Source organism: Schistocerca gregaria, chromosome 7 (genome assembly GCF_023897955.1).
Source record: "Schistocerca gregaria isolate iqSchGreg1 chromosome 7, iqSchGreg1.2, whole genome shotgun sequence".
In the NCBI taxonomy this organism is placed as follows: domain Eukaryota; kingdom Metazoa; phylum Arthropoda; class Insecta; order Orthoptera; family Acrididae; genus Schistocerca; species Schistocerca gregaria.
In genome coordinates, this window is record NC_064926.1 from 157815899 (window position 1) to 157840867 (window position 24969).

Here is a 24969-nt window from a genome sequence, read left to right on the forward strand (position 1 = left end):
CAGAAGCCAATAGGCAATTTGTCAAATGCCGGTGTGTTCCTTTAAAAAATGTCGTTCGTTTGCTCCTCAAAGCGGCAGGCTCCAGAGATGGACGCACAAAGTTAATCAAATATTTTTTGAAGGACTGGTCAATAATTTCATAACTGATTGCGCCCGCTACACCGCCAAGACCACAATTTTGTAGATGGACGAAATTGCAAGGTCAGAATATGAATGTTATCTTGGTATGTGTAATGCCAAATACCATTAATTTTTAGTGATGTCACGGTTGCTAGTGACGTAATAATTTTACCTCGATGAATTAAATTTGTACAACTATAGCTATGAATGAATGAAAGTAAAATCAAAGAAATCTTTTTTTCCAGGTCTCTATTAAGATTAATGTTCAGGAAAAAAGAAATAGGACTACAATCAGTTATTAAAGTCGAGTGCGCCATCACATAAATAGCTCCACATAGTACACCACTGGCCATTAAAATTGATACACCACGAAGATGACGTGCTACAGACGCGAAATTTAACCGACAGGAATAACATGCTGTGATATGCAAATGATTAGCTTTCCAGAGTATTCACACAAGGTTGGCGCCGGTGGCGACACCTACAACGTGCTGACATCAGGAAAGTTTCCAACCGATTTCTCATACACAAACAGCAGTTGACCGGCATTGCCTGGTGAAAGGTTGTTGTGATGCCTCGTGTAAGGAGGAGAAATGCGTACCATCACATTTTCGACTTTGATAATGGTCAGATTTTAGCCTATCGCGATGGCGGTTTATCGTATCGCAACATTGCTGCTCGCGTTGGTCGAGATCCAATAACTATCAGCAGAATATGGAATCGGTGGGTTCAGGAGGGTAACACGGAACGCCGTGCTAGATCCCAACGGCCTCGTATCACGAGCAGTCTAGATGACAGGCATCTTATCCGCATGGCTGTAACAGAGTTACACGTCTCGGTCACCTCTTGTTTACACTGACGGCACTTTGAACAGTGGACGTTACATTACAGATGTGTTGCGACCCGTGGCTGTACCCTTCATTCGATCCCTGCGAGTCCCTACATTTCGGCAGGATAATGCACGACCGCATGTTAAGTCCTGTCTGGGCCTTTCTTGATACAGAAAATGTTCGACTGCTGCCCTCGCCAGCACATTCTCGAGGTCTGTCACCAATTGAAAACGTCTGGTCAATGGTGGCCTTGCAAATGTTTGACTGCTGCCCTGGCCAGCACATTCTCCCGATCTGTCACCAATTGAGAACGTCTGGTCAATTGTGGCCTTGCAATTGGCTCGTCACAGTACGCCAGTCACTACTCTTGATGAACTGTGGTATCGTGTTGGAAGCTGCATGGGCAGCTGTACCTGTACACGCCTTCCAAGCTCTGTTTGACTCAATGACGAGGCGTATGAAGGCCGTTATTACGGCCAGAGGTGGTTGTTCTGGGCACTGATTCCTCAGGATCTATGCACCCAAATTGCGTAAAAATGTAATCACATGTCAGTTCTAGTATAATATATTTGTTTAATGAATACCCGTTTACCATCTGCATTTCTTCTTCGTGTAGCAATTTTAATGGGCAGTAGTGTATGTGTTTCGTCTTGTTTTTGATAAGTATCACGCGACGCATCGCACTGCTGAGGTTCAAGTCAGCCTTTAATCACAGAAGCGTCCGGCAACATAGTCATTGCGCACAGTTAACGCCCGAAGGCCTTTCTGCGGCTCCCAGGAGGGACAATCGAAGCGCCGCTTTCGTCCAACTGCGAGAGTCTTCCCACGCACGCGTATTGCCTGCTCCTAGTCTGATAAATTTTAACGCCACAGCGCGATTATCATGAGTAGCGCCTTGCAGCAATGAGAGCAACAACTACCATCACCTGATGATGTCGAGCAGTTGCATTGCTGAAACATTGTGCGATTTACATAGTACGGGGCGGCGGCAAACCCGAAAAGTGTATTTGCACACATTATCATATATTTGCAACACGTACAAAGACTTTATACTGAACATTTATCGTACTCGCTGAAAATGACGAAATGTCTAAACAAAGCCCCATCTGATACTTTGCCACTGCCCTCGATAAATACTTGCCGCCTGAAAAAAAAAGATAATTAATTAACTTTTCTGCTCGCAGTTGCCCTGAATAACTTAACGTTCCCACTGTTATAAAAAATTTAATGACTCTCAGCTCATTAAAAATCTGCTAATAGCAAAAATTGAAAAATTTACTGGTGTCTCTGATCACAACTCATTAAAGGTAAGGACACACTTACGTCCTCAGACCAAGTCAAAAACGTGTGCTTTCTATCGGGTCTCACAGTGTGCTCTGGGTTGAAATGGAAGTGTGTTTCGCTACATCGTATTTACAACAACGAAAAGTCATCCTGGTCATGAAATGTTACCCGCAGTCGCGACAAGGAGTTCATAGTACTCACTTTTTCTGGAACCAGACATTTTTTCGCTAGCAGTCTGAGCTCTGTTAACGCTGCTCGCTTTTCAGCGTCTCCAGTCTGACTAGTTATTACATGCGAAATTAAAATGCGTCAGTCTGTTAGTGCTGCACAAAAATTATTCGCTAGTTGTTGCAATGAGCTGGACTTATATACGTACTTGTTATTAATAACTTTATCAAATTGTGGCCATAGATATTGAGCTGCAACGTATGGGTATCTCGCCAAAACCAGACAATATGTGGGAGTTACAGACCCTTGATGCATAAACACAGTGCGGTGTAAGAAGTTTTTATTGTTAATTAAATAGTCCTAGGACCATTCAATAAAGACAAAAATAACTTTATAAGCACTGTAACATTCAACTGACTCTCTACGATGAAGTGCAGTGAACTGTGGATTCATAGCATTACACTGTATTCGGCCTAGTCTAAGGACAGATTACGACTAGGTGCTCACTTTAATAAACTAAGCGCATGCTATTATAAAGATGTAGGTTTTTATACAAGTATCTCTATATTGCTGATCCACAATTCCGACGAAAGCTCTTTTTGGGCGTGGTTTGCCGAAAACATGGATGGTTCGCTAAACGTCACTAAACATTTCCAGTCTCGCGGTATAAAAGTTACCCCATCACCCATACTTGGTTTCGTAGCAGAGAATCCGGAAGATATTTCCGGTTCCATTGCTGTGGCGCAACTGGGCGCTCAAATGTATAATAGAAATTCTCTGGAAACTATAATCAATATTGACGGCTGTATTTCACCACGATTCACAGTTGCACCAAGTTCTCAAAGTGTCAAAGTGTTTAGCTATCGACAGGGGATCTCAAGTTGATTCCGTATTTCTAGATTTCCGGAAAGCTTTTGACATCGTTCCTCACAAGCGACTTCTAATCAAGCTGCGGAGCTATGGGGTATCGTCTCAGTTGTGCGACTGGATTCGTGATTTCCTGTCAGGAAGGTCGCAGTTCGTAGTAATAGACGGCAAATCATCGAGTAAAACTGAAGTGATATCAGGTGTTCCCCAGGGAAGCGTCCTGGGACCTCTGCTGTTCCTGATCTATATAAATGACCTGGGTGACTATCTGAGCAGTTCTCTTACATTGTTCGCAGATGATGCTGTAATTTACCGTCTAGTAAGGTCATCCGAAGACCAGTATCAGCTGCAAAGCGATTTAGAAAAGATTGCTGTATGGTGTGTCAGGTGGCAGTTGACGCTAAATAACGAAAAGTGTGAGATGATCCACATGAGTTCCAAAAGAAATCCGTTGGAATTCGATTACTCGATAAATAGTACAATTCTCAAGGCTGTCAATTCAACTAAGTACCTGGGTGTTAAAATTACGAACAACTTCAGTTGGAAGGACCTCATAGATAATATTGTCGGGAAGGCGAGCCAAAGGTTGCGTTTCATTGGCAGGGCACTTAGAAGATGCAACAAGTCCACTAAAGAGACAGCTTACACTACACTCGTTCGTCATCTGTTAGAATATTGCTGCACGGTGTGGGATCCTTACCAAGTGGGATTGACGGACGACATCGAAAGGGTGCAAAAAAGGGCAGCTCGTTTGGTATTATCACGTTATAGGGGAGAGAGTGTGGCAGATATGATACACGAGTTGGGATGGAAGTCATTACAGCATAGACGTTTTTCGTCGCGGCGAGACCTTTTTACGAAATTTCAGTCACCAACTTTCTCTTCCGAATGCGAAAAGATTTTGTTGAGCCCAACCTACATAGGTAGGAATGATCATCAAAATAAAATAAGAGAAATCAGAGCTCGAACAGAAAGGTTTAGGTTTTCGTTTTTCCCGCTAGCTGTTCGGGAGTGGAATAGTAGAGAGATAGTATGATTGTGGTCCGATGAACCCTCTGCCAAGCACTTAAATGTGAATTGCAGAGTAGTCATGTAGATGTAGATGTAGATGTAGTTAGTAATGTGAGGTCCTGCCAACTGGTCGCTTGTAGGGTGCCTAAAGGATATTGCTGTCTCGAATAGCTATGCAACAATTCAAGCAAATAACGTTAATAGTTTTTATTAAATAACGAAGATAGAAAGTAACTTTGGAATTACAGCCGTGCGCAAGTGATGCAAAAATTACATTCCTTTGCTGTATACAAGATACACGTAAGCAATTGACACGGTTCTCACGTCACTGCTGTCGTAGTGCTCTCCTAGTACTGTGCGAATACTGTCTACCGAGGCTAGCAGGGGCGGCGGTTCTATTCTCTTCGGCTAGAGGGCGCTCCCGTCGTGGTGCGGTCTTTGTCAGCGCTCTATTGGCTGAAATCGTCTCACCACCTTCTTCACTCTTGCGATCTTCGTCTTTGTGCCGGCGCTTGTCGATACGCCGTATCAGGTAATAGTTGTGAACCGGATGTTTGCAACATTGTTAACATCATCAAGGATTTAACATGTGGTCTATCCCGGTTTAAAGTCCGTTCTAGGGCATTCCACATCTCCTTGAGGGTGCGTAACTCACAGCTGATTCTGGTGAACGGGTACATTCATCTCTCCTTATTGGTTTGATTTATCTATTTTGGTATTAATCTGATGGTTTCCTGGGTCACCATTTCATGCAAGGTCTCATATAGAGCAGTTCCTTACTGTACACAAAAAGCATATTTCTGCTAGAGGTAGACTCATATCTGCGTTAGAATACACAATTTAACCCCCAAACAACATATATGAAGTAATTAGTCCGAAAAGTTTAAATTTATTTTCCTTACAGCACTGCCTTCGGTGCAACCTATATACAATGCACACAATCTAAGTAAAATCTTTTTCTTAACTTCACTGTTCTGCCATAGTTTCGGACAATGTCACCCCAATATAAAGAGATTAACATTTCTAGATCCACAGTTGATATAAATTATTTATCACAGTAAGTTTTTCTTGGGACTGTCTTTGATGATCGCTATCGTTGTCGAGAGCTAGCGATACATTTCGAAAGTTTTATGTAGGATATGTAGGAATTTCTGCTGGTCGTTTTCTGAAGCCATCAGTATTCCACGGTTTACGTCCAGTAGAAAAGGCCCGTCCACTCAGGTGGACTCCGTTAGGTCTTTCCGCTTTCCACGCCAGGATCACCTCGTCAGTGTACAAAGTAGGCAGTACTTGTGATTAGTGAATCCTTTAAATACAACTGTACTTACAACAATTAGCAAAGAACTATTTGAAACAAATATTTTCCCCTAGTTATTTCCGTGCTGTTTGTTCCAGACATACTGTATTATTGTTCTCCCCGGCTGGAACTCAGAAATAAGATACAAGACAGTGTAAGACAGGGGTGCAGATCTTGTCCCCTACTATTCAATATGTACATCGAAAAATCCGTGATGGAAATAAGGAAAGGTTCAGGGGAAATGAAATTCAGAGTGAAACGATATCAGGGATAGGATTCGCTGATGATGTTGCTAAGTTCAGTGAAAATGAGGACAATTGCAGAATCCGTTGAATGACCGCAGAGTACACATTAATATAAACAAAACTAAGACAAAAATAGTGAGGACTGACAGAAACGATTTTAGCGATAAATTTACATCAAAATCCAGTATCACAAAGTAGAAGTAGAGAAAGGAATTCTGCCAACTTGGCTTGAAAATTAAGTATGGCGGCCGAATTCTGTTATCTTGGAAGCAAAAAAAGGCACAGGCTAAGGGGTAATCCATCACAAAAAGATGCCCACTGCTAACAAGCGGAGGCTTTAGTTTGAGAAAGAAATTTTTGATAATGCACGTTTTGAGCACAACTTCGTATGGAAGATAGTCGCTGACGGTGGAAAACGGGAAAGGAAGTTAACAGAACTGTTTGGGATGTGGTGCTACGTAAGGACGTTTGAAGCCGGATGGACTGATAAGATAAATGAGTAGGTGCTCCAGAGAATCAGCGATCAGAAAACATTGACAAGAAGAAGGGATAGAATGACTGAATATTTGTTAAAACATCGAGGAATAACTTCCATGATATTTAACGACACTATAGAGGATAATTTTTTTTGGGAAGACAGAAGATGTAATACATCCAAAAAATAATAGAGATCGTCGTGTACAAACGTAACTGTAAGGTGAAAAGGTTGCCACAAGAGGTGAAAGCGTGGGTGGCCGCATTAAACCAGTCAGCTTTCTGAACAGTGATGAAAAACTGAAAAGATCCGTTACACGCACCACTAATTGTGTCAACACGCATTATTTAATAAAAATAGTCTTTCATTGAAAAAAAAACTTGCTCTGAACAAAAATTTTATTTGGTGCCGTATAATGGAATCTACGATTGAAATTACGACAGGTGCAGGTTTAGTTTTTCGGATTTTCCGCCGTTTCTAGCGATCCGCGCAGACTGGAAAGAGCTCTCACCTGAATTCCAATTTCTTCGTATTTCAGCTGCAGCTGATTGAAGGTGTAGTTCTCGTTACCCGATGATATTAAACACGCTTTTTCAATGCTTCTCCATAGTCCACAACGTATCGGCAGAACGAATTTTTTTGAGGATTGCGTTCAGTTCGTCTTCCTCAACCAAACTACAATCAGTTACCAGCAAGTGAAACTGTTTTCCTGCGTGCGATACGACTGGGCAACTTTTTAACCTATTTATGGTTGCATAACGCAGTTTTCTGTAACAGAAGTTACAAGAAATTGTTTTTGTTTTGCGGTGCACTAATCACTGATACATACAAGTCACAAAAAATTGTAAATACGTAATATCCATTCATCAGCAATTCAGTTAGAAATAGGTGCCTGTCTGAAAGTCAACGCTCCATGTCGAATGGAGTAATTCGTTGTGTCACGTGAAAGGAATTTCACCAAAACTTGATTATTCAGTCTATTTCAAGCGTTAATTAGAGATCCGGTATTTGTAGTTGACTACAGAATGATTCTGCTGCCACCAATGAACTTTTCGCGTAAGTACCACGAAGGTAGTCACATATTCTATACCTACCAACCATAACCTTCCGAGGTGGATGGGTTCAAGGTCAACAGTTACAGATAGCAACCACAGTAGGAGGGTCTCTGCGGAGAGGCCTGACAAACATGTGTTTCCTGAAGAGGGACAACAGCATTGCCAGTAGATGCAGGGTAACATTTTGAATTTGTCCAAGCATAGCCTCGCTATGCTGGTATTGCGAATGGCTGAAGGCAAGGAGAAAGTACAGCCGTTTTTTTTTCCCGAGGACATGCAGTTCTACTGCATGGCTTAATAATAGTAACATCTTCACTAAAATATTCCGGAGGTTAAATAATGTTTCATTCGGATCTCGGGGCGGAGACAATTCATGACGACGTTGACATCAGGAGAAACAAAACTGCCGTTCTACGGCTCAGAGCGTGAAATTTTAGATTCTTTAATTAAGTATGTAGGATACAGCATTTAAATAGGAAAATAGATGCGTTGAAGATGGATATAGTGAAGTGTAGCAGAAGGAAATAATTTTCAGGGCAAATGCATACAGGGTTATAAACCCAAAACCAAATGGGAGTAATGCAGGAGTAGGTCTAATAACCAATAAGAAAATATGAATATGGGTAAGCTTCTATTAACAGCGTAGTGAACGCATTATGTAGCCAAGACAGACATGAAGTCAACACCCACCACAATAGAATTAGTTTATATGGCATCTAGCTCTGAAGATACCGAAGAGATTGGAAGAATTTATGATGAGATAAAAGAAGATATTCAAGTAGTTAAGGTTGATGAAAATTTAATTGTGATCGGGGAATGGGATTAGGTAGTAGGACAAGGACGAGAAGGGAAAACAGTAGGAAAAGAAGAACTAAAGAGAAAATGAAAGAGGAAGCCGCATGGTAGAATTTTACACAGAGCATAATACAGTCATCGTTGTATGCAGAAGAGAACTGAAGTCGCAGGAAGGTTTAAATAGATTACATAACAGTAAGACAGAGATTTCTTAACCAAATTTTAAATTGCAAAACATTTCTAGGGGCATGTAATGAATCTAACCATAATTTACTGGTTGTGAAATGGAGATTAAAACTAAAGAGGTTGCAGGAAGATGGGAAACGAAGGACGTACGACCTGAATAAGTTGAGGGAACCGGTGGTTCTTGAGGATTTCAAAGGGAGAACTAGTTAACGATTGATTGTGTAAGTAACATTGAGAGAAGAAATAGTGAAGGCAGGAGAGGATCACACACGAAGCAGAAAAAAAATGCAGAAATCCTTCAGTAACGGAAGACATACTGAACGTAGCTAAGGAATGGTTTGGGTTGGGTTGTTTTGGGGAAAGAGACCAAACAGCGAGGTCATCGGTCTCATTGGATTAGGGAAGGATGGGGAAGGAAGTCAGCCGAGCCCTTTCAAAGGAACTATCCCGGCATTTTCCTGGAGCGACTTCATGGAAATCACGGAAAACCTAAATCAGGATGGCCGGATGCGGGTTTGAACCGTCGTCCTCCCGAATGCAACTCCAGTGTGCTAGCCACTGCGCCACCTCACTCGGTGCTGAGGAAGGGAACAATTATAAATACGCAGCAGATGAATCAGGAAAACTGGAATATGGATGTCTTAAAATAAGATTGATATGAAACTCAAAATGGCCGAGCCAGGATGACTAGACGAGAAATGCAAGGATGTAGATGCATGGGTAACAAGGGAAACGATAGACGCCGCCAATAGGAAAATGAAAGAAAGCGTTGCAGAAAAGAGAAGCAGCTGTACGAATATGAAGGGCTTAGAAGGCAAGCCAGTACAAGGAAAGTAGTAAATATGAAAGGTGGAGGAGCATACAGCGTTATTCGTAATTTCAGAAGACGACCCTGTGAAAGAAACACAAAGGGGCAGGCATTTTAGAACATGCAGACAGATCATCCGCTCTGCATTGTCGCAACAAAGATGGAGGAGGAGATTGACAGAGGGGAAGAAGCACATGGACAGAAGTGGGTAGAGCAGATGGACAGAGAAAGTGGAAAGGAGCAGATGGACAGAAATAGGGGGAAGTAGCAGATCGGCCGAGAGAGGGGCAAATGGTGATAGACAGAGAGTGAGTGTGGAAGAGATGGGCAGAGAGAGGGGGAGAAGAAGATGGAGATAGTGGGGGTGATGAAGGTGGAGAGAGAGAGAGAGAGAGAGAGAGAGAGAGAGAGAGAGAGAGAGAGAAAGGCAGAGAAAGACTAATAGATCCGGAATAACTATATACGTGGGCAACACAGAGTACTCAACTTGTAGCTGGATAAAATTAGTATGTGCTAATCGTGACATTGGTTCTCTTTCAGTTTAGTGATACCAGATTTCTACAGTCCACAGCAAAATTTAATGAATTTTAGAAGTTGTTTTAAGAAAGAAGATGTCAGAAGTAAAAGTAAATTTTAAGAGGCAACTTGCTCGCTATATAAATATGGAATAAATGTATCAAGAAGTGGTTTTGATATGTTTAAAACTTTAAATTGTGGATTCTGTACTCGGAGAAAACAAGGAATGGACCCTTTAAGATTTAGAAACGTTTTGGTGTCTACATTATTACAGTTTTAATCTTCGTGTAAAATATAATACAAGGTCTATTTGTTCATAGCTTTTTGTGTACTAAAATGTGCTTTTTTGGTAGATATAAGGTCGAAAAGATGGCTTATCTTTGAAAAAAAAAAAACTATGTTTGTACTGTTATAAACTCTTACTGATGTGTCGACTACTTGTTTCATCTTAAGTCATCTGAGGATTGCCTAGAAAGCCGAAAGCCGGTTCACAATGAACTATCAAATAATTATTATTGTGGGACATCCATGCTGTATATTTAAGTTTTTCATGTATGTACTAATACTTGTAAAGAAGTGAGGTAATATCATTCTGAACTGAAAGTAAATCCGACGAGCCAGTACTGAGATACTTTAACAAAATTGGAGCTGATACATAACAACATAAAATCTAAGACAAAATATAGCATTCAGGAAAACTCTCTAATTAAGATTCAAGGGTCGGAAATTAAGGGACGAGTGGGACATCCTCGTTGCAAAGGCTAATAATTCGAACGAACATCAACAGCTACAGGTGGAAGGTACAACTGGTGTAACAGACATGTGAATTCTTCCATTAACTAGCTGCTGTATTGAATATTGGTTGGTGCCCACCGTGATAATTCTGATTTTATTGAAGAGCTCAGCCGGAGTACAAAAGACGCAGTAAATGTTTCCTGTATTGCATATAGTACAGTGCTTTATATTAATTTGATTTATGGTTTCAGAAGTGTGAGACCGTAAACATGGTTAATTGTTGGTACATGCTACATTGTTTCACAAGTAGCCCATAGCTGGAGGCATCTGCAGCATCTTCGAACAGTCAGTCACAGAAATCCTGCGGTGACATTAACACGTCGGGCAACATTGTTTATTGCCTACAGCTGCAGCAAAACTCACCACTTTGTCACCGAGGTGCGCCACTCTGCACGGCAGGTACACGGTCTGCCCAGCGAGCGCCGTGATGCTGGTGTCCGTGGGTTCGAAGCTAGGTGGGGGCAGTCCGTGCGGCTCCGGAGTTCTCCAGTCGCGACTGGGCGTGCCCCACGAGTAGCCTGCAAAGTTAACACCCTGCATAAGATACTGTCTCATCCTAACACGACACAATATCTCAAGTAGGAGGTGCGTTCAATAAGAAACGCAACACATTTTTTCCTGAAAGCGGGTAGGTTTTATTTAGGATTCAAATGTAAGATATTACTCCCCACTCTTTTGGTTAGAGAATTCTATTTTTCAACACAATCAATGCTCAGTGTCCACCCCTGGTAGTTGAGTGTTCAGCGCGGCGGAATGTCAGACCTAACGGTCCGATTTCGATTCCCGGCTGGGTCGGAGAATTTCTCCGCTCAAGGACTGGGTGTTGTGTTGTTCTTATCATCATTATTTCATCTCCACCGACACGCAAGTCGCCGAAGTGGCGTCAACTCGAAAGACTTACGCCAGGCGATCTGCCTACCCGATGGGAGGTCCTAGCCACATGGCATTTCAATTTCCAGTTTTCAGTTTGACGGCCGTATGACACCTTACTTTGGATACTTGTGTGCCCGCACGGTAGCACTCTGCTGTTTGACGTTGGAGCCAACGTCTTGCCGTATCCATGACCTACCCACATCCATGTCCTGCTTCCCGCAGAGTGCATCATTCATTGTGCCAAACGGACGGAAGTCGTAAGGTAGGAGATCCGAGGGTGAATGAGGAAGACTTGTCCAATAAAGGTTTGTGAGCTTCTCTCGGGTGTGCAGACTTCTGTGAGGCGTTGCACTGTCATGGAGAAGTTCGTTTCCTTTTTCGTGAAGCTGAAGTCGTTTCTTCATTTTTCCGAGGGTAGAACAGTTCAGAACTGGTCGTTGCACCGTGAAGGAGAACATCAAACATAATAACGCTTTCAGAGTCCCAGAAGACCGTCGCATTGACTTTACCGGCTGAGGCTGTAGGTTCGAACTTCTTTCAGGATAGATAGTGTGGCAGCACTAAGAGGATTGTCGTTTTGTCACCGGTTCGAAGTGATAAAGTTTCATCGCTTGTGACGTTGTTTTACAAAAATTGGCACTATCAGCCCCATAAAGCGCAAGCAATTCTTCTGTTAGGCGGCGAGGAATTCAGTGGAGCCGGCCATTGTGGCCGAGCGGTTCTAGCACTTCAGTCCAGAACTGCACTGCTGCTACGGTCGCAGATTCGAATCCTACCTCGGGCATGGATGTGTGTGATGTCCTTACTTAGGTTTAAGTAGTTCTAAGTCTAGGGCACTGATGACCTCCGATGTAAAGTCCTATAGTGCTCATTTTTGAATCCAGTGGACACACACCTTTGAGCACCGCAATGGTGGACGAGTGTGTCAGCACTACGAACAGAGACGTCCAGTTGAGCTTTGAGTTGTCTGACTGTGTTCCGTCCGTCACCTCGGATGAGAGTGTCCGCACGTTCCAACGTGGCAGTAGTCACAGCTGTGTGTGGCCGGGTGGCACGCGGGAGATCGGACAGGTCTGGGCGACCTTGACGCAATGATCACAGACGCCTCGCCTAACGATTCACAGACAGGTCTCCGTAGACGTCCTGCAAGCTTCCATGAATATCTGTAATGCTCTGGTTTTCCGCCAAAATAAACTCAATGACATCTCTCTGTTTGGAACGTACCTTCGTTGCAGACGACATTCTGAAGGCTACGTATAGCACCGCCATCTGTTGGCAATTCATGAAAATATATAGGCTGAAGCGAGAATATTCCACGATGTCCCACAACGAATTCCACGTTTTTTTAAAACCGAAATCGGTCAATAAAAAGAAAATGTGTTGCATTACTTGCAGAACGCCCCTCGTACATCGATGTGGCTGTGTATAAATGAACAATATACAGGGTGTAAATTTTAAGTTGACAAACAAGAATAACTCTAAAAATAAGATTCACACGAAAAAACGTGTAGAACCCAAAGCTGATTAACGAGTTCAGTAGTTAGGATTAAATTGTTTGAAAATAAATATTTTCAACGTATCTACTAATGAATTTTATCACTCACATCTGAGAACGGAGTTACAGAAATCATGGGTACCTCGTAATGTACGAATATCAAACGGTGGAAATGGTAAGTTACAAATCCTTTGAGCATTTTACTGAGCGATTCCAACCATCGTAGTAGAGTCTGTCGCTGAAAATATGTAGGGGGCTGAGTGTAATTCACGTAAAGATTTCTTCTGTAAATTTTAGTGTATGGAGAGTAATAATCGTCAGTAGCGTCTCGTCAAAAGCATGATAGTTCTACATCTACATCTGTCTCCGCAAGCCACGTGACGGAATGCGGTGGAGGGTACATGTGGTGCCACTAAGGTTTGGCCCCTCTACGGTTCCTTTCGTCAATGGCGCATGTGAAGAACAATTGTCGATAAATTTTCGTATGAGCTCTGATTTCCTTGATATTTTTTTTTTGTCTTACTTATTTCACGAGACGTACGTGCAAGGAAAATCGTACTTCCCAATTTCTCTTTGAACATATGCTCTCAGAATCTGTCTCTCCGTGAAACACTATGCTCCTGTTGCACTCCTGTAGCGACTGCCACCCGAGTTTCTTCAGCATTTTTTAACGCTCTCTTGCTTACTAAACGACGTGACGAAACCTGCCACTCATTGATAGAGGTTCTCTATCTCTTCTTTTAATCCTACTTTGTGAGGGTCCCAAACTGATGAACAATAGATTCGGTCGAACAAGTGCTTTGTAAGTGATTTCTTTCATCGAGGAAATACATTTCCCTAAGCTTCTCATCCTACGATTTACCTCTTCTTCAATTAGATTTCTGTAGTTTTTAGGTCGCTCTGGGTGGTTGCTACTAAGTATTTTACGGTTTTTATTCTCTCCAGTGATTTCTGGCCAATACCTTAATCAACAGTAGTCGACCTCTTCGCATGTTTATGCGCAGTATGTTTCATTTATTTCCGTTCGAGGTGAACTGCCACTCCTTACAGCAATCATTGATCCTCTGCACGTTTTCCTGCTTTTCGCTGCAATGATTCTTAACAAGACGTCTGTCCAATCACAAATCTGGTCCGATACTCGGTAAGCTCGTATTTTATTAATTAGACAGACTAGGATGCCTTATGGAAGTTAAGCGCCTGTGACTACAGCGCTTTGGGTTTCATGGAAGATGAGTAACGGGTGTGTTGCGAAAGGTACTGGATTACGGAATCCATGTTATTTATTACAGAGACGATTTTCGTTCTACAGAAATGTCGATGTCAGAGAACATAACATGTTCCATAATTCTACAACATATAGATATCAGTGATACAGGCATATTACACCCCGGCAACAACAGTCACATAACTGCCTATTGGCTTCTGTCTCGGGTTCTTCGGCCGACGTTCATCTAATGATTTTTCTGACGTTTCGCCAGCACGAGTGGCTGGCATTCTCAAAGCTTCACCCTCCATTGCCCGTGATGGAGGGTGAAGCTTTGACAATGCCAGTCACTCGTGCTGGCGAAACGTCAGAAAAATCATTAGATGAACGTCGGCCGAAGAACCCGAGACAGAAGCCAATAGGCAGTTTGTCAGCAAGTGGCCACGAAATCCTTAACAATTTTGTAACAGTCACATAGCTCAACAGTGATACAGATATATAGTTCTGTTCTAGTTGAATATGTGGCTTTATCTGGGATTTGTTAATTATTCTTTGAGTTGTGTACTGTTTATAAAAAACTATTTTGTTTTTGTTGTGACCCTTCACTTGGCCACCCCAAATTATGTATTTTTTTTTACTTACTGTAGTATAATATGACATTCGAAATCCTGTCAGGAAAAATCAGTGCTTAAGTTAAAAATAAAAATTGCAAAAGAAGTTGAAATTGTTGTATTAGAAAAATATAAAATCCAAAATAATAATTTATGAAAAATAGTACCACTTGATGAGGAACTTCAATTAGGTACAGTTTAAGAAACACAATTTACGAAAACGTAGTATCATAAATAGGCTAATGTAATCTATGGATACTTGTCGCCGAAAAAAAGGTATTCAGTATTTTCTTTTCTTATAGTAGAAATGTCAGTTTCTTTTTTCTTGTTCGCTGCAATGCACAAAATTTCGTAAAAATACATTAGCTGTAATTTTCAAAACATTGACATCATAATGCAAGATACAGACATGGTATAACCACTGACTTTGTAATAATCAATGATATTAAGAATTATATTCCTTTCTGCATGAAAATGCACATGTGTGCTGCTCTTCTTGGATGACCCATGCACACTTACCGGTAGCAAAACTGTTCGTGCCGTGGAGCATCTGAATTAGCTTACAGCAAAAGTGACATATCTACTCTGAAGGAGACAAATTTCGAGATAGACGTTTTTCGTCCACATTGGGAAATTATGCAGGTGTTTTTTGATGACAAAAACTAAAAACCGTCAATTTTTTACTTGTGTCACTTTTCTCGCCGGGATGCGATTATAATTACGTGCATCAATCGAACGACGCTTCTCAAATAAGAGAATAACGTGTGCTATATTCCAATTGCTTGATCTCTGTTCAGGGAATCCATGTTGGTTGTTATTGGCGAGAATTTCGTTCTCCAGAAACTTCATAATGCCATAGTGTTAAAACAGATTGACGTCAACGATACATACCTTTAATTCCTATATGATGACCCTTCGTGAAAACGGAAATGAGCTGTGTTTTTTCCGTTCTCTTGGTTCTCTTCGTTGTTGCAGAGAGCTACACAGCTGCTGGAATCGTTCAGGTATTTCAACCGGTTCATATACCTTTCCAGTACTGTGAAATTTTAATTGATTTTATATTCTGTTACCACTCATTTTAGTACATGCTATTTTGGCGTTCTTACGTTGATCGAAAATGGGGACCTTATCACGACCTTCCGCGTTGAATCATTTTCGGGATATTCTTTTTACTATTTTGGCTTCCGTTTCGATGCCCATATGGTTAATGAGCGACTGAATATAAGAATCCCATACGTTTATTGACTTTACGTAAGAGCAAAACTACTTAGTATTTTTAATCAGATGGGTTGGCATAATTTTACTTTCCAATTCATGGAACACTCCTCGCATTGGTCATTCATTCACTTCCACACTTGTCCTTTTACTATCTGTCTTATTAGTGTTTGACGCTTCTACAACCCGTTTCTGATATTGTAGTCTTCATTCATGTCGTCCACTGTCTCGTACGACGAAATGTACAGCTCACTGGAATTTACAATTTATCAAACTAACGTGTTATAGACATGCTTCTCGCCTTTATACGTTCTTTGTGTACCTCGTCCTTCCCAGCATACTTCACTGAGATGTCGATTAGTCAACTCCATTTTTTAATACTTTCGACTTCATCATTATTTTGAATGACTTCAACTGATGTCATTGCATTACACCAAACACCTACCAAAACAAAGCAAAATTCCGGTAATATAGACACAGGAAAATAACCGTTATATTGCATAGATGTAATCTTACTGCGGTGCAAAGCATGTAATTATTTTTCTTTTGCCACAGCATACTTTCTATTATAATAAAAACCAAGTAGTTTTCTCTTTTGTGCGTTTTCTCTGTTGCTACTATTTATCAAAATACTACAGATTTTATCGCAGAACTTCCCGTTGTCATTTCTGTTTTCATTCAACTAAAGCAGGAAATTAGAATTTAATGTTCCTTCAAAAACGATGACGTTGAGAAAGGATCCGAGGCTATTCAACGGATTCACGTCGGCAGTCGCTTTATGTGAGTTATGATAACCACGGAAAATCCAGATGGCCAGACGGCATCACGTTTCCTATTGTTGTGGTTCTGATGTGTCACCATGCTTGAAATACATTTTATAGTAAAGTGCCAGCTCACTGTCGCAAATTGCCAAAGGCAGCGGGCATTATAAACCTGTAAAAAGAAACAAAATAAATAACTAGAGGTGTTTTATTGTAAATTGGCCTTAAAAGTGCCGGCGTACTGCCGCAAACTGCCTACGGTAATGGGCATTATAAATCTCTAACATGTATGTAGACACAATAGTTACGATAAAGGTGAACAGTATAAGGACCACCCTTCTTACTAACGTGCAAGATGTCTGGGAGTCAATGACTCGAAGCACATATCGAGGTATACATCCTCAAACATCTAGGTGGCGGGTTAACATCTGAAACTCTTTCCTTTCTCCCTTTTTGTTTCTTCTTAAATTCGACAAAGTTTTTGTTTCCAATTCCAGTTCATATATTATATTTTGATAAAGCATAAGGCCACTGAAGAAACAAAAAAAAAGCAACAAAAGAAATGAGCTCCACATGGTGGGACACGGTCAACGGAAGTCCTACAGTGCTCAGAGGCATTTGATTTGAACGGGCAACGGTATGATCGAATGTGGGTGTCGGGTGGAACTGATGCTCAAATCTACTCGGGGCCTATACACCGACCGTAGCGGCCAAGAGGCAATAAATGGCTCGCCGTAACAATCAGGCGGTGAGTCGCTAAAAATAAGCAGAAAGTTAAAAAAAATAGTACATATTCTACGCGGTAAACCAGAACTCCATACGTGAACTTTCAGAGGTGGCAGTACGAATCAAAACAAGGGGGAAAAATGTCGAGTAAACATGGGCTCGAAAAAATGTATACCTTAAGAACTATGAGCTGGACTTCATCATCGCTAACTGTGAGACCGATCTCTTCTACTGAAAGCTCTTTGCTTTCCATATTTTGAGAGGCGGTAGTATGGATGAAACCAACAAAAAATGTCCAGTAATCATGGACTCTAAAGTTCATACTTTAAAAGGTATGAGCGCTTGTCCACTTCTGATACCGTGGAATACTTCTACTGAACAAGCGAACATATCCCATAGGTATGCATTTTACAGCCCATGATTACTAGACTCTTTTGTATGTTTTGGTGGATGCTACCACATCTGAAAGTTCGTCGGTGGAGGTCTGGTTAACCCTGTATATATCTTCTGTCCCAGATTTTCATACCTGGTTTTAACTTTTTTCTAAAACATGTACATATCGAACTGTTCCTTAAGAGACGAAATCAACAAGAACGATCCATATTACAAAACAAAAAAGGATACCCAGTTCTAAATATTAAAATACGAGATCTGTCAGTTTTGGCATCCTTCATTTTTGGTGCTGGTTTTGGAAAACACGTTTTAGTCCAATTTGAAGAGAATCTAAGAAATTTTTTGTCAGAACTCCACTAGTATTTTGAGATAATTGCATCCACAAGGAAGCAGTATACACCAATGTAGAGGCCAAGAATGTGATTTGCTTCTCGCAGACTGAAAACTTTACGCGCTGCATATGAGTGTGTAGCTTATTTTAGACCTGGATAAACATGCAAGATATAAACCACGATGATTTACGAACTGGTTTCACATTTTGCAGTAACACGTTTTATCTGTTGATCGCGCCAGGAGTGCCTTTGTGTTATATTTCACATTTTGCAGAAACCATTACTGTGCTTGTGTTATATTTTAGTAACCTTTAATGTTATATTTGAGATGAGTAGATTATAAATGAGGGCATCATCAAAAAATATTCGTAATAGTGTTTGATGCTGGAACAGTAGAAGTGATACTAACACTGCAAATATGTGGCGATGACGTAAACCGTAGAGGCATGATATCAAACAGTATCTCCGTACACAAAACGAAAACAAGCTTGGTGGATGTGTATATTTATGTAGCAAGCAGGCTTTCCGGCCCGAAGACGGCGCGTTCTCGGAAATATTGCAAATGAATAATTGTCCAATATATGCTCCACGCCTACGACTTCTGCGCAGTGATCCAACCATTCCTCGTGACAGATGCGAACTGTTCTCACTCATAGGCGAAGAAAAATTTTACGTCGCTTTGGCTTATTGGACAGATATTCTGCAGTGATGAAAGCGTGAAAAAAAAAAGAAAAAATCGATTGGGTTTGGGTGTAGGATCCACTCACATTAAATAACACGCATTGTATGAAAGATATTTGAATGCAACGAAAAAGCTGCTACCAACATGGAGGCCGTGCCTACTCGTTATCACCAATTTCGTCCAAATTTATGACATATGCAGAGCTTGGCCAGAAATGAAAGTGACGGAAGTGGGAGATCCAGATGATTAAGGCTTTAGAAAAAAGATCATTTCTTGCGCAGCTCGGGCGAAGCAGGAGCCACATGCGATAGCGTATTTTCGAGGCTGTGGCTGGGGCAGAGGGGAGAGGACAGGTTGGTAAACCGAAGGTCGCGCTACCGAATCTCTCAACGAAACTTTCTTACTTTCGATTTTTACATTACGTACACTGCAAATAAACCGAAATAATTTTCGATACGCTCTAGGAATTTTGTCAAATAAGGACATTGGTTCGAAATTATGGCTGTTACATGAAATAAACTGAATTTATTAATACGTACTACGAAAAAAACAAGGCAAATTTTAACGGACGCAAAATATCAGAGATTGGCGATCTTTTACAGAAGCTCGGAACTGAGCACAGACTTCATTGAGAAATGCTTATAATAGTTTCCACAAAGTAATGTTTTCTCGAAATCTGGCAAAAAATCCATAGAGATTCTGGTCGTATGTAAATTATGCTACCGGCAAGACACAATTAATGCCTTCTCTGAGCGATAGCAATGGAAATACTATCGACGACAGTGCTGGCAAAGCAGAGCTACAAAACACAGCCTTCTGAAATTCCTTCACCAAAGAAGACGAAGTAAATATTAAATAAAATGTAAATTACGTGTGTCTATGGCCTTCCGTCGGGTAGACCGTTCGCCTGGTGCAAGTCTTTCGAGTTGACGCCACTTCGGCACCTTGCGCGTCGATGGGAATGAAATGGGGATGATAAGGACAACCCAACACACAGTCCCTGAAAGGAGAAAATCTCCGACACAGCCGGGAATCGAACCCGGGCCGTTAGGTATGACATTCCGCCTCGCTGAACACTCAACTGTGCATTGATTGGGCGGACACTGAGCATTGATTGTGTGTGTTAACCACTTTTTTTTTGTTCGGTATTGTTCGTTGCGTTTGGTCTGTGCGGACGTCAGAGGACATCCTTTCATGTTGATCGTTGATTCCTCTATTCATTTCTGGGTTTTCTTATTACAGAGGGCGAGCAGCCCTCTGACCGAACACGCTGAGCTATCGTACCGGCATCCACTCAGCTACCAGTGGGCGGACAATATTCCATAATTCGAATCAAGAACAGCTGCCAACACGGGTAACTTAGATGTAGATATCCTCGGAGTAGTGAAGCAACTTAAATCACTTAACAAAAGCAAGTCTTCCAGTCCAGACTGAATGCCAGTTAGGTTCCTTTCAGAGTATGCTGATACAATAGCTCCTTAACAATAATATACAACCGCTACCTCGACGAAAGATCCGTACCTCAAGACTGGAAAGTTGCGCAAGTCACGCCGGTATTCAAGAAAGGTAGTAGCAGAAATACTATAAAATAATAATTTGGTACATGAAATTCTCGTGTACGCCTTACAGTCCCTTCCTGTAAATTTATGTGCATTCCCAGGTTTTCCTTTGCATTTCCTTTTCATGCATTTTACGAAAATATTAATAAGTGCAAAACACTGGCACTATTTTGGTTTATTTTCAGTGCAGCTAACTTAAAAACGGAAAATAAGAAAATGTACTGCATAGGGAATCATTCCCACGGCATTCCGATTACCATTCTGTATTCTTTCCGCTTCCCCTTCCGCTGCCTGGAAACTACTCTAAAATAAATGATTCATGACTCTCCGACACGCATTTTTTTCCAGACGCTCCATCTGGAGTTAACACTTCTGCAAGTTCCAATTCTAGCCAAACCCTGTATACCATAAACTTGGACGAAGTTGGCGGTGACGAATAGGAGCGGTTTCCTTGTAAGTAACACTTATTGTTGCTGCGAACGTCGTCTGGACAGGCGTAAGTCTCGTGTCCATGATTACGAGTGGTGTGTGCGTATGACGATGTCATGACTACAGTTCACCTCCAATATGTACTTAAATGGTGAAAGCACGGCCGCAGGAGTCAAGGACCGTGCTTTTACGATTTTAAGTACATATTGGAGGTGAACTGTAGTCACTGACAAGTGGTTTATACCATACTGTGTTGTAATGTCTTCCAGACAATGGTGGTACGCAGAAACTAGCAGCAACATGATAAACAAATACTTCACTTCAGCTTTTCTTGCGTAGTAGAATTTCTACATATAAATTTACACTCCGGAAGCCAAGTCACAGTGTGTGGCGGAGGGTATTTTGTGAAATACTGTCACTCCCCCCCCCTCCCCCCCTTCCGTTCTGTTCCTGTTTCCCGGGATTAGTGACTGTTATTATGCCTTCGTGTGAGACTGAATCTCTCTTATTTTACTTTTATGGCCTTTTAGCGAAATATACGTCGGAGGAGGCAATATATTGGCTGAATATTCTAGAAATGTACGCTCGCGGAGTTTTAAGAGTACCGGTAAACTACATGAAGATGCTGAAAGCCTCTGTTGCAACATCTGCCACTGGAGTTTGATGAAGATCTTCATGACGCTTTTGTGCCAATTAAATGAAACTGTTACGAAAAACGCATCTATTCCTTGGGTCTTCAGTACTCCCAGTAACCCTATGTGGTACAGATGAGCAGCATTCAAGCGTTGGTAGAGAGAGTATTTTGTAAGCTACCTCATTTGTTAAGTTTTCCTGAGGAGTCTTGTATTGTATCTCAGTCTGGCATCTGCCTTACCTGCGATTAGCTTTATGTACTCGTTCCACTTTAAATCGCTCCGTATGCATAGTCCTGGGTCAGAAACCATCGGAAGCAGCCACTTCTGCTACCGATGAATGTTGCATAATAGTGTAATCATACAGTAATCATTCTGCTTATTTATGCGGAACACGTAACACCTCAATAAGAAAAGGAGTGGAGTGGTGGTTGAAGCAAAAATCTGTCATTTCTGTTACAGATCGATTTCAGTCACTGTGCGACCATCATCAGTGCTGTAGATAAAACAAGTGTAGAAGTAAGAAAATATAAAAGAGATCGTTTTCATCAACATACCTAGTATTAATCCCCTGGGGACTCATAGATACAAGCAATAAAACTGCGATATTTGCAAATATCAATGAAGAGTACTTGTCCGACCGAAGGCACAGATGCACCTGGGCTAGCTGCTTACAGGATCCTTCGTAGCTATCCTCATTACCAACACCGGACGCAAAAGTGCCCTCTTTATGATCATTATTACAAAATCTTTTATTCATGAAATTAGAAGACATAACGAAATATAGTGTCTAATCCATGCACACATCAAGAACCTAAAACATAAAAATCTGTAGGGCTACATTGTTAAGACCGTGTTCACGCGTTCTGGAGTGTGTTTCGGGAAGCAGGTCCCAAGGTATGGGGTGTAGCATGCCAAGGTATGGGGTGTAGCATGAATCACACTGCAACCATTATATTAACATAATACTGAAATAATTGCAGCGAAACCAAAAGATCTGGGTTATTCCATTATGCCCTTTGACATTAATTTCTATGAGTATACATTTCCAGATGTCTTTGGTTAGCACACTGGACTCGCATTCGCGAAGACGACGGTTCAAACCCGCGTCCAGCCATCCTCATTGAAGTATTCTGTGATTTCCCTAGGGCACGGCCGGTTTCCTTCTCCATCCTTCCTGTATTCGAGCTTTTATTCTGTCACTAATGACCTCGTTGTCGACAGGACGTTAAATACTGATCTCCTCCTCCTCCAAAAGCCTTTTTGACAGACGATGTTTAAAATAAAATATAGGTGTAAAAATACACAGCACCGTGTAAATATTTTTAAAAAATCAAGATAAAATTCGTCTATTTTCATACTTGGGTAGAGTGACTGTACGACAAGAATAAAATAATCCGACTGCACTGTAAAATACCAAATCTGCCCAACAAAAATTCTGTTTGGAAGGACTGTAGACGCGTTAGTCTTTGTTCCTATTTGTGTCTATATACGAAGATTTTCATTACAGCGAACTGTCGTGTGATATTTTAGACAGCCTCAGTTGTAGTCAAGTGGAGTAAATAATTTTTCAGATTTAAATGTTAAGAGCGCGTTATGACTGAACATGACGTCACTGTCACTCTATCTAAATAAGGTTATGAGAGTTTTGTACGTTCTCTTTGTTTTAGATAGTGTTGTGTATATGTTTCTATCTACACTGTTTTTATGCGTTATTAAACATGGAAGAGTGTGAAAATTAATGTCAGAGAGTGTGCGTGCAGCACGTTTCACTAGAGGATTGGCTCATTATAAACACTGTAAAACAAATTCGGGGAGAAACACGGGTAATGTATTACGAAGCAAATACCGTCCGCACTGGCGGAATGTTACGTGATACCACGTACTTATATGTTTGTGACTATTACAGCGCCATCTATCACAAAGCGAAGAAAATGGTCCAACTGAAACATCCACATTTCTTTACGTACTACACGAATACGTAATAAAAATGGTGGTTCCTATTTTAAAAAAACGCATTTGATATCCGTTTGACCTCTGGCAGCACCATCTAGCGGGCCAACCATAGCGCCATCTGGTTTCCCCCTTTCAAGCTACACAAGTTTCGTTCTTTGTAGGTTTTTTGCTTGACGCTTATTTCGTGAGGTATGTGGCCCGGTAAAGATAAATGGACCACCCTGTATACCATACATACACTTTTCAAGGCGCTGTCAATATATTTCACCTGTCCTACAAAGTCCTTCACCGACTGTAACGGAATTACAATGGCGTCGATAAATATCAAAATTTTTATTTCCACTTCATGAACGTCAGTTTCCATTCCAAACTAACCCCAACTGAAAGATAGTATTTATATATCGACAAATATCAGCCGACAATTGATTTCTAAGTCGAATTAAGGTGACTTATAGAGAAATTCAATAAGTAGACGAAATAATTAGGCCAGCCAGACATGAAAACATTGCAGTTATGAAGCTGAAAAACGTACTATGGAGGAACTACAGCACCTTAAAGGTTGCACTTTTACTTGCTGTTTAGAACAAAAATATAATACGCCGAGAAGCCGGTCACCACGTTCTCATTTACACCTATACTCTACATATTTCGAAGTTGAAGAATAACAGAGCTTTTAAAATCAGCAGTGGTTATTTTACCACCTTCGACATGAAGACGTTAATAAATGGTTCAAATGGCTCTGAGCACTATGGGACTTAACTTCTGAGGTCATCAGTCCCCTAGACCTCAGAACTACTTAAACCTAACTAACCTAAGGACATCACACACATCCATGCCCGAGGCAGGTTTCGAACCTGCGACCGTAGCGATCGCTCGGTTCCAGACTGTAGCGCCTAGAACCGATCGGCCACTTCGGCCGGCAGACGTTAATACATCAGTTAAGAAACGATGTCGGGAAGAGTTGTTGAGCACGTAACGGAGGCGACATTCTCCCTTGTGACAAATACGCTGGTGATGAGTCACCTCACGAGGTTGCGTTCGTCACCGTAATGTTAGAGCGACTAAAAGCCCTCCCGGGGCGATTAGGTTACTTGTCTGTAAACAGGGAGTTGTGTAAATTATTTGTAGAGAGAGAGGGCCGCATTCCACGGCCTGGGGGCTTTCGTTCTGGAGCTGGAACGCGCCTCTGTACCAGTTAATGGCCCCCGGTGACAGCTGGAGGAGTCGTAGCTGCCGCCACTGGACGAGTGAAGTGTCGCCTTCTGAGCATGCCAGCTGTGCACATCACAAGGACCTACAAATAGACTGAAGAACACCTGGCAGAAAATTGCCTTATGACTCAAAGCTGATATTCAATGTCGTAAGCCAACGGGGATCGCAACATACACTAGTGGCCATTAAAATTGCTACACCAAGAAGAAATGCAGATGATAAACGGGTGTACATTGGACAAATATATTATACTACAACTGACATGTGATTACATTTACACGCAATTTGGGCGCACAGATCCTGAGAAATCAGTACCCAGAACAACCACCTCTGGCCGTAATAATGGCCTTGATACGCTTGGGCATTGAGTCTAACAGAGCTTGGATGGCGTGTTCAGGTACAGCTGCCCATGCAGCTTCAACACGATACCACAGTTC

The 24969-nt window shown here is 41.5% G+C and overlaps 1 protein-coding gene across 1 annotated transcript in view; it reads right to left on the reverse strand.

Moving 5' to 3' along the window:
• LOC126281908 (uncharacterized) overlaps positions 1–24969 on the reverse strand; it is a 1469616-nt gene that overhangs the window by 632144 nt on the left and 812503 nt on the right. The window contains exon 2 of the mRNA XM_049981233.1: positions 10816–10970. Coding sequence (XP_049837190.1) covers positions 10816–10970 — 155 coding nt within the window. The remainder of the gene's footprint in view (positions 1–10815; positions 10971–24969) is intronic.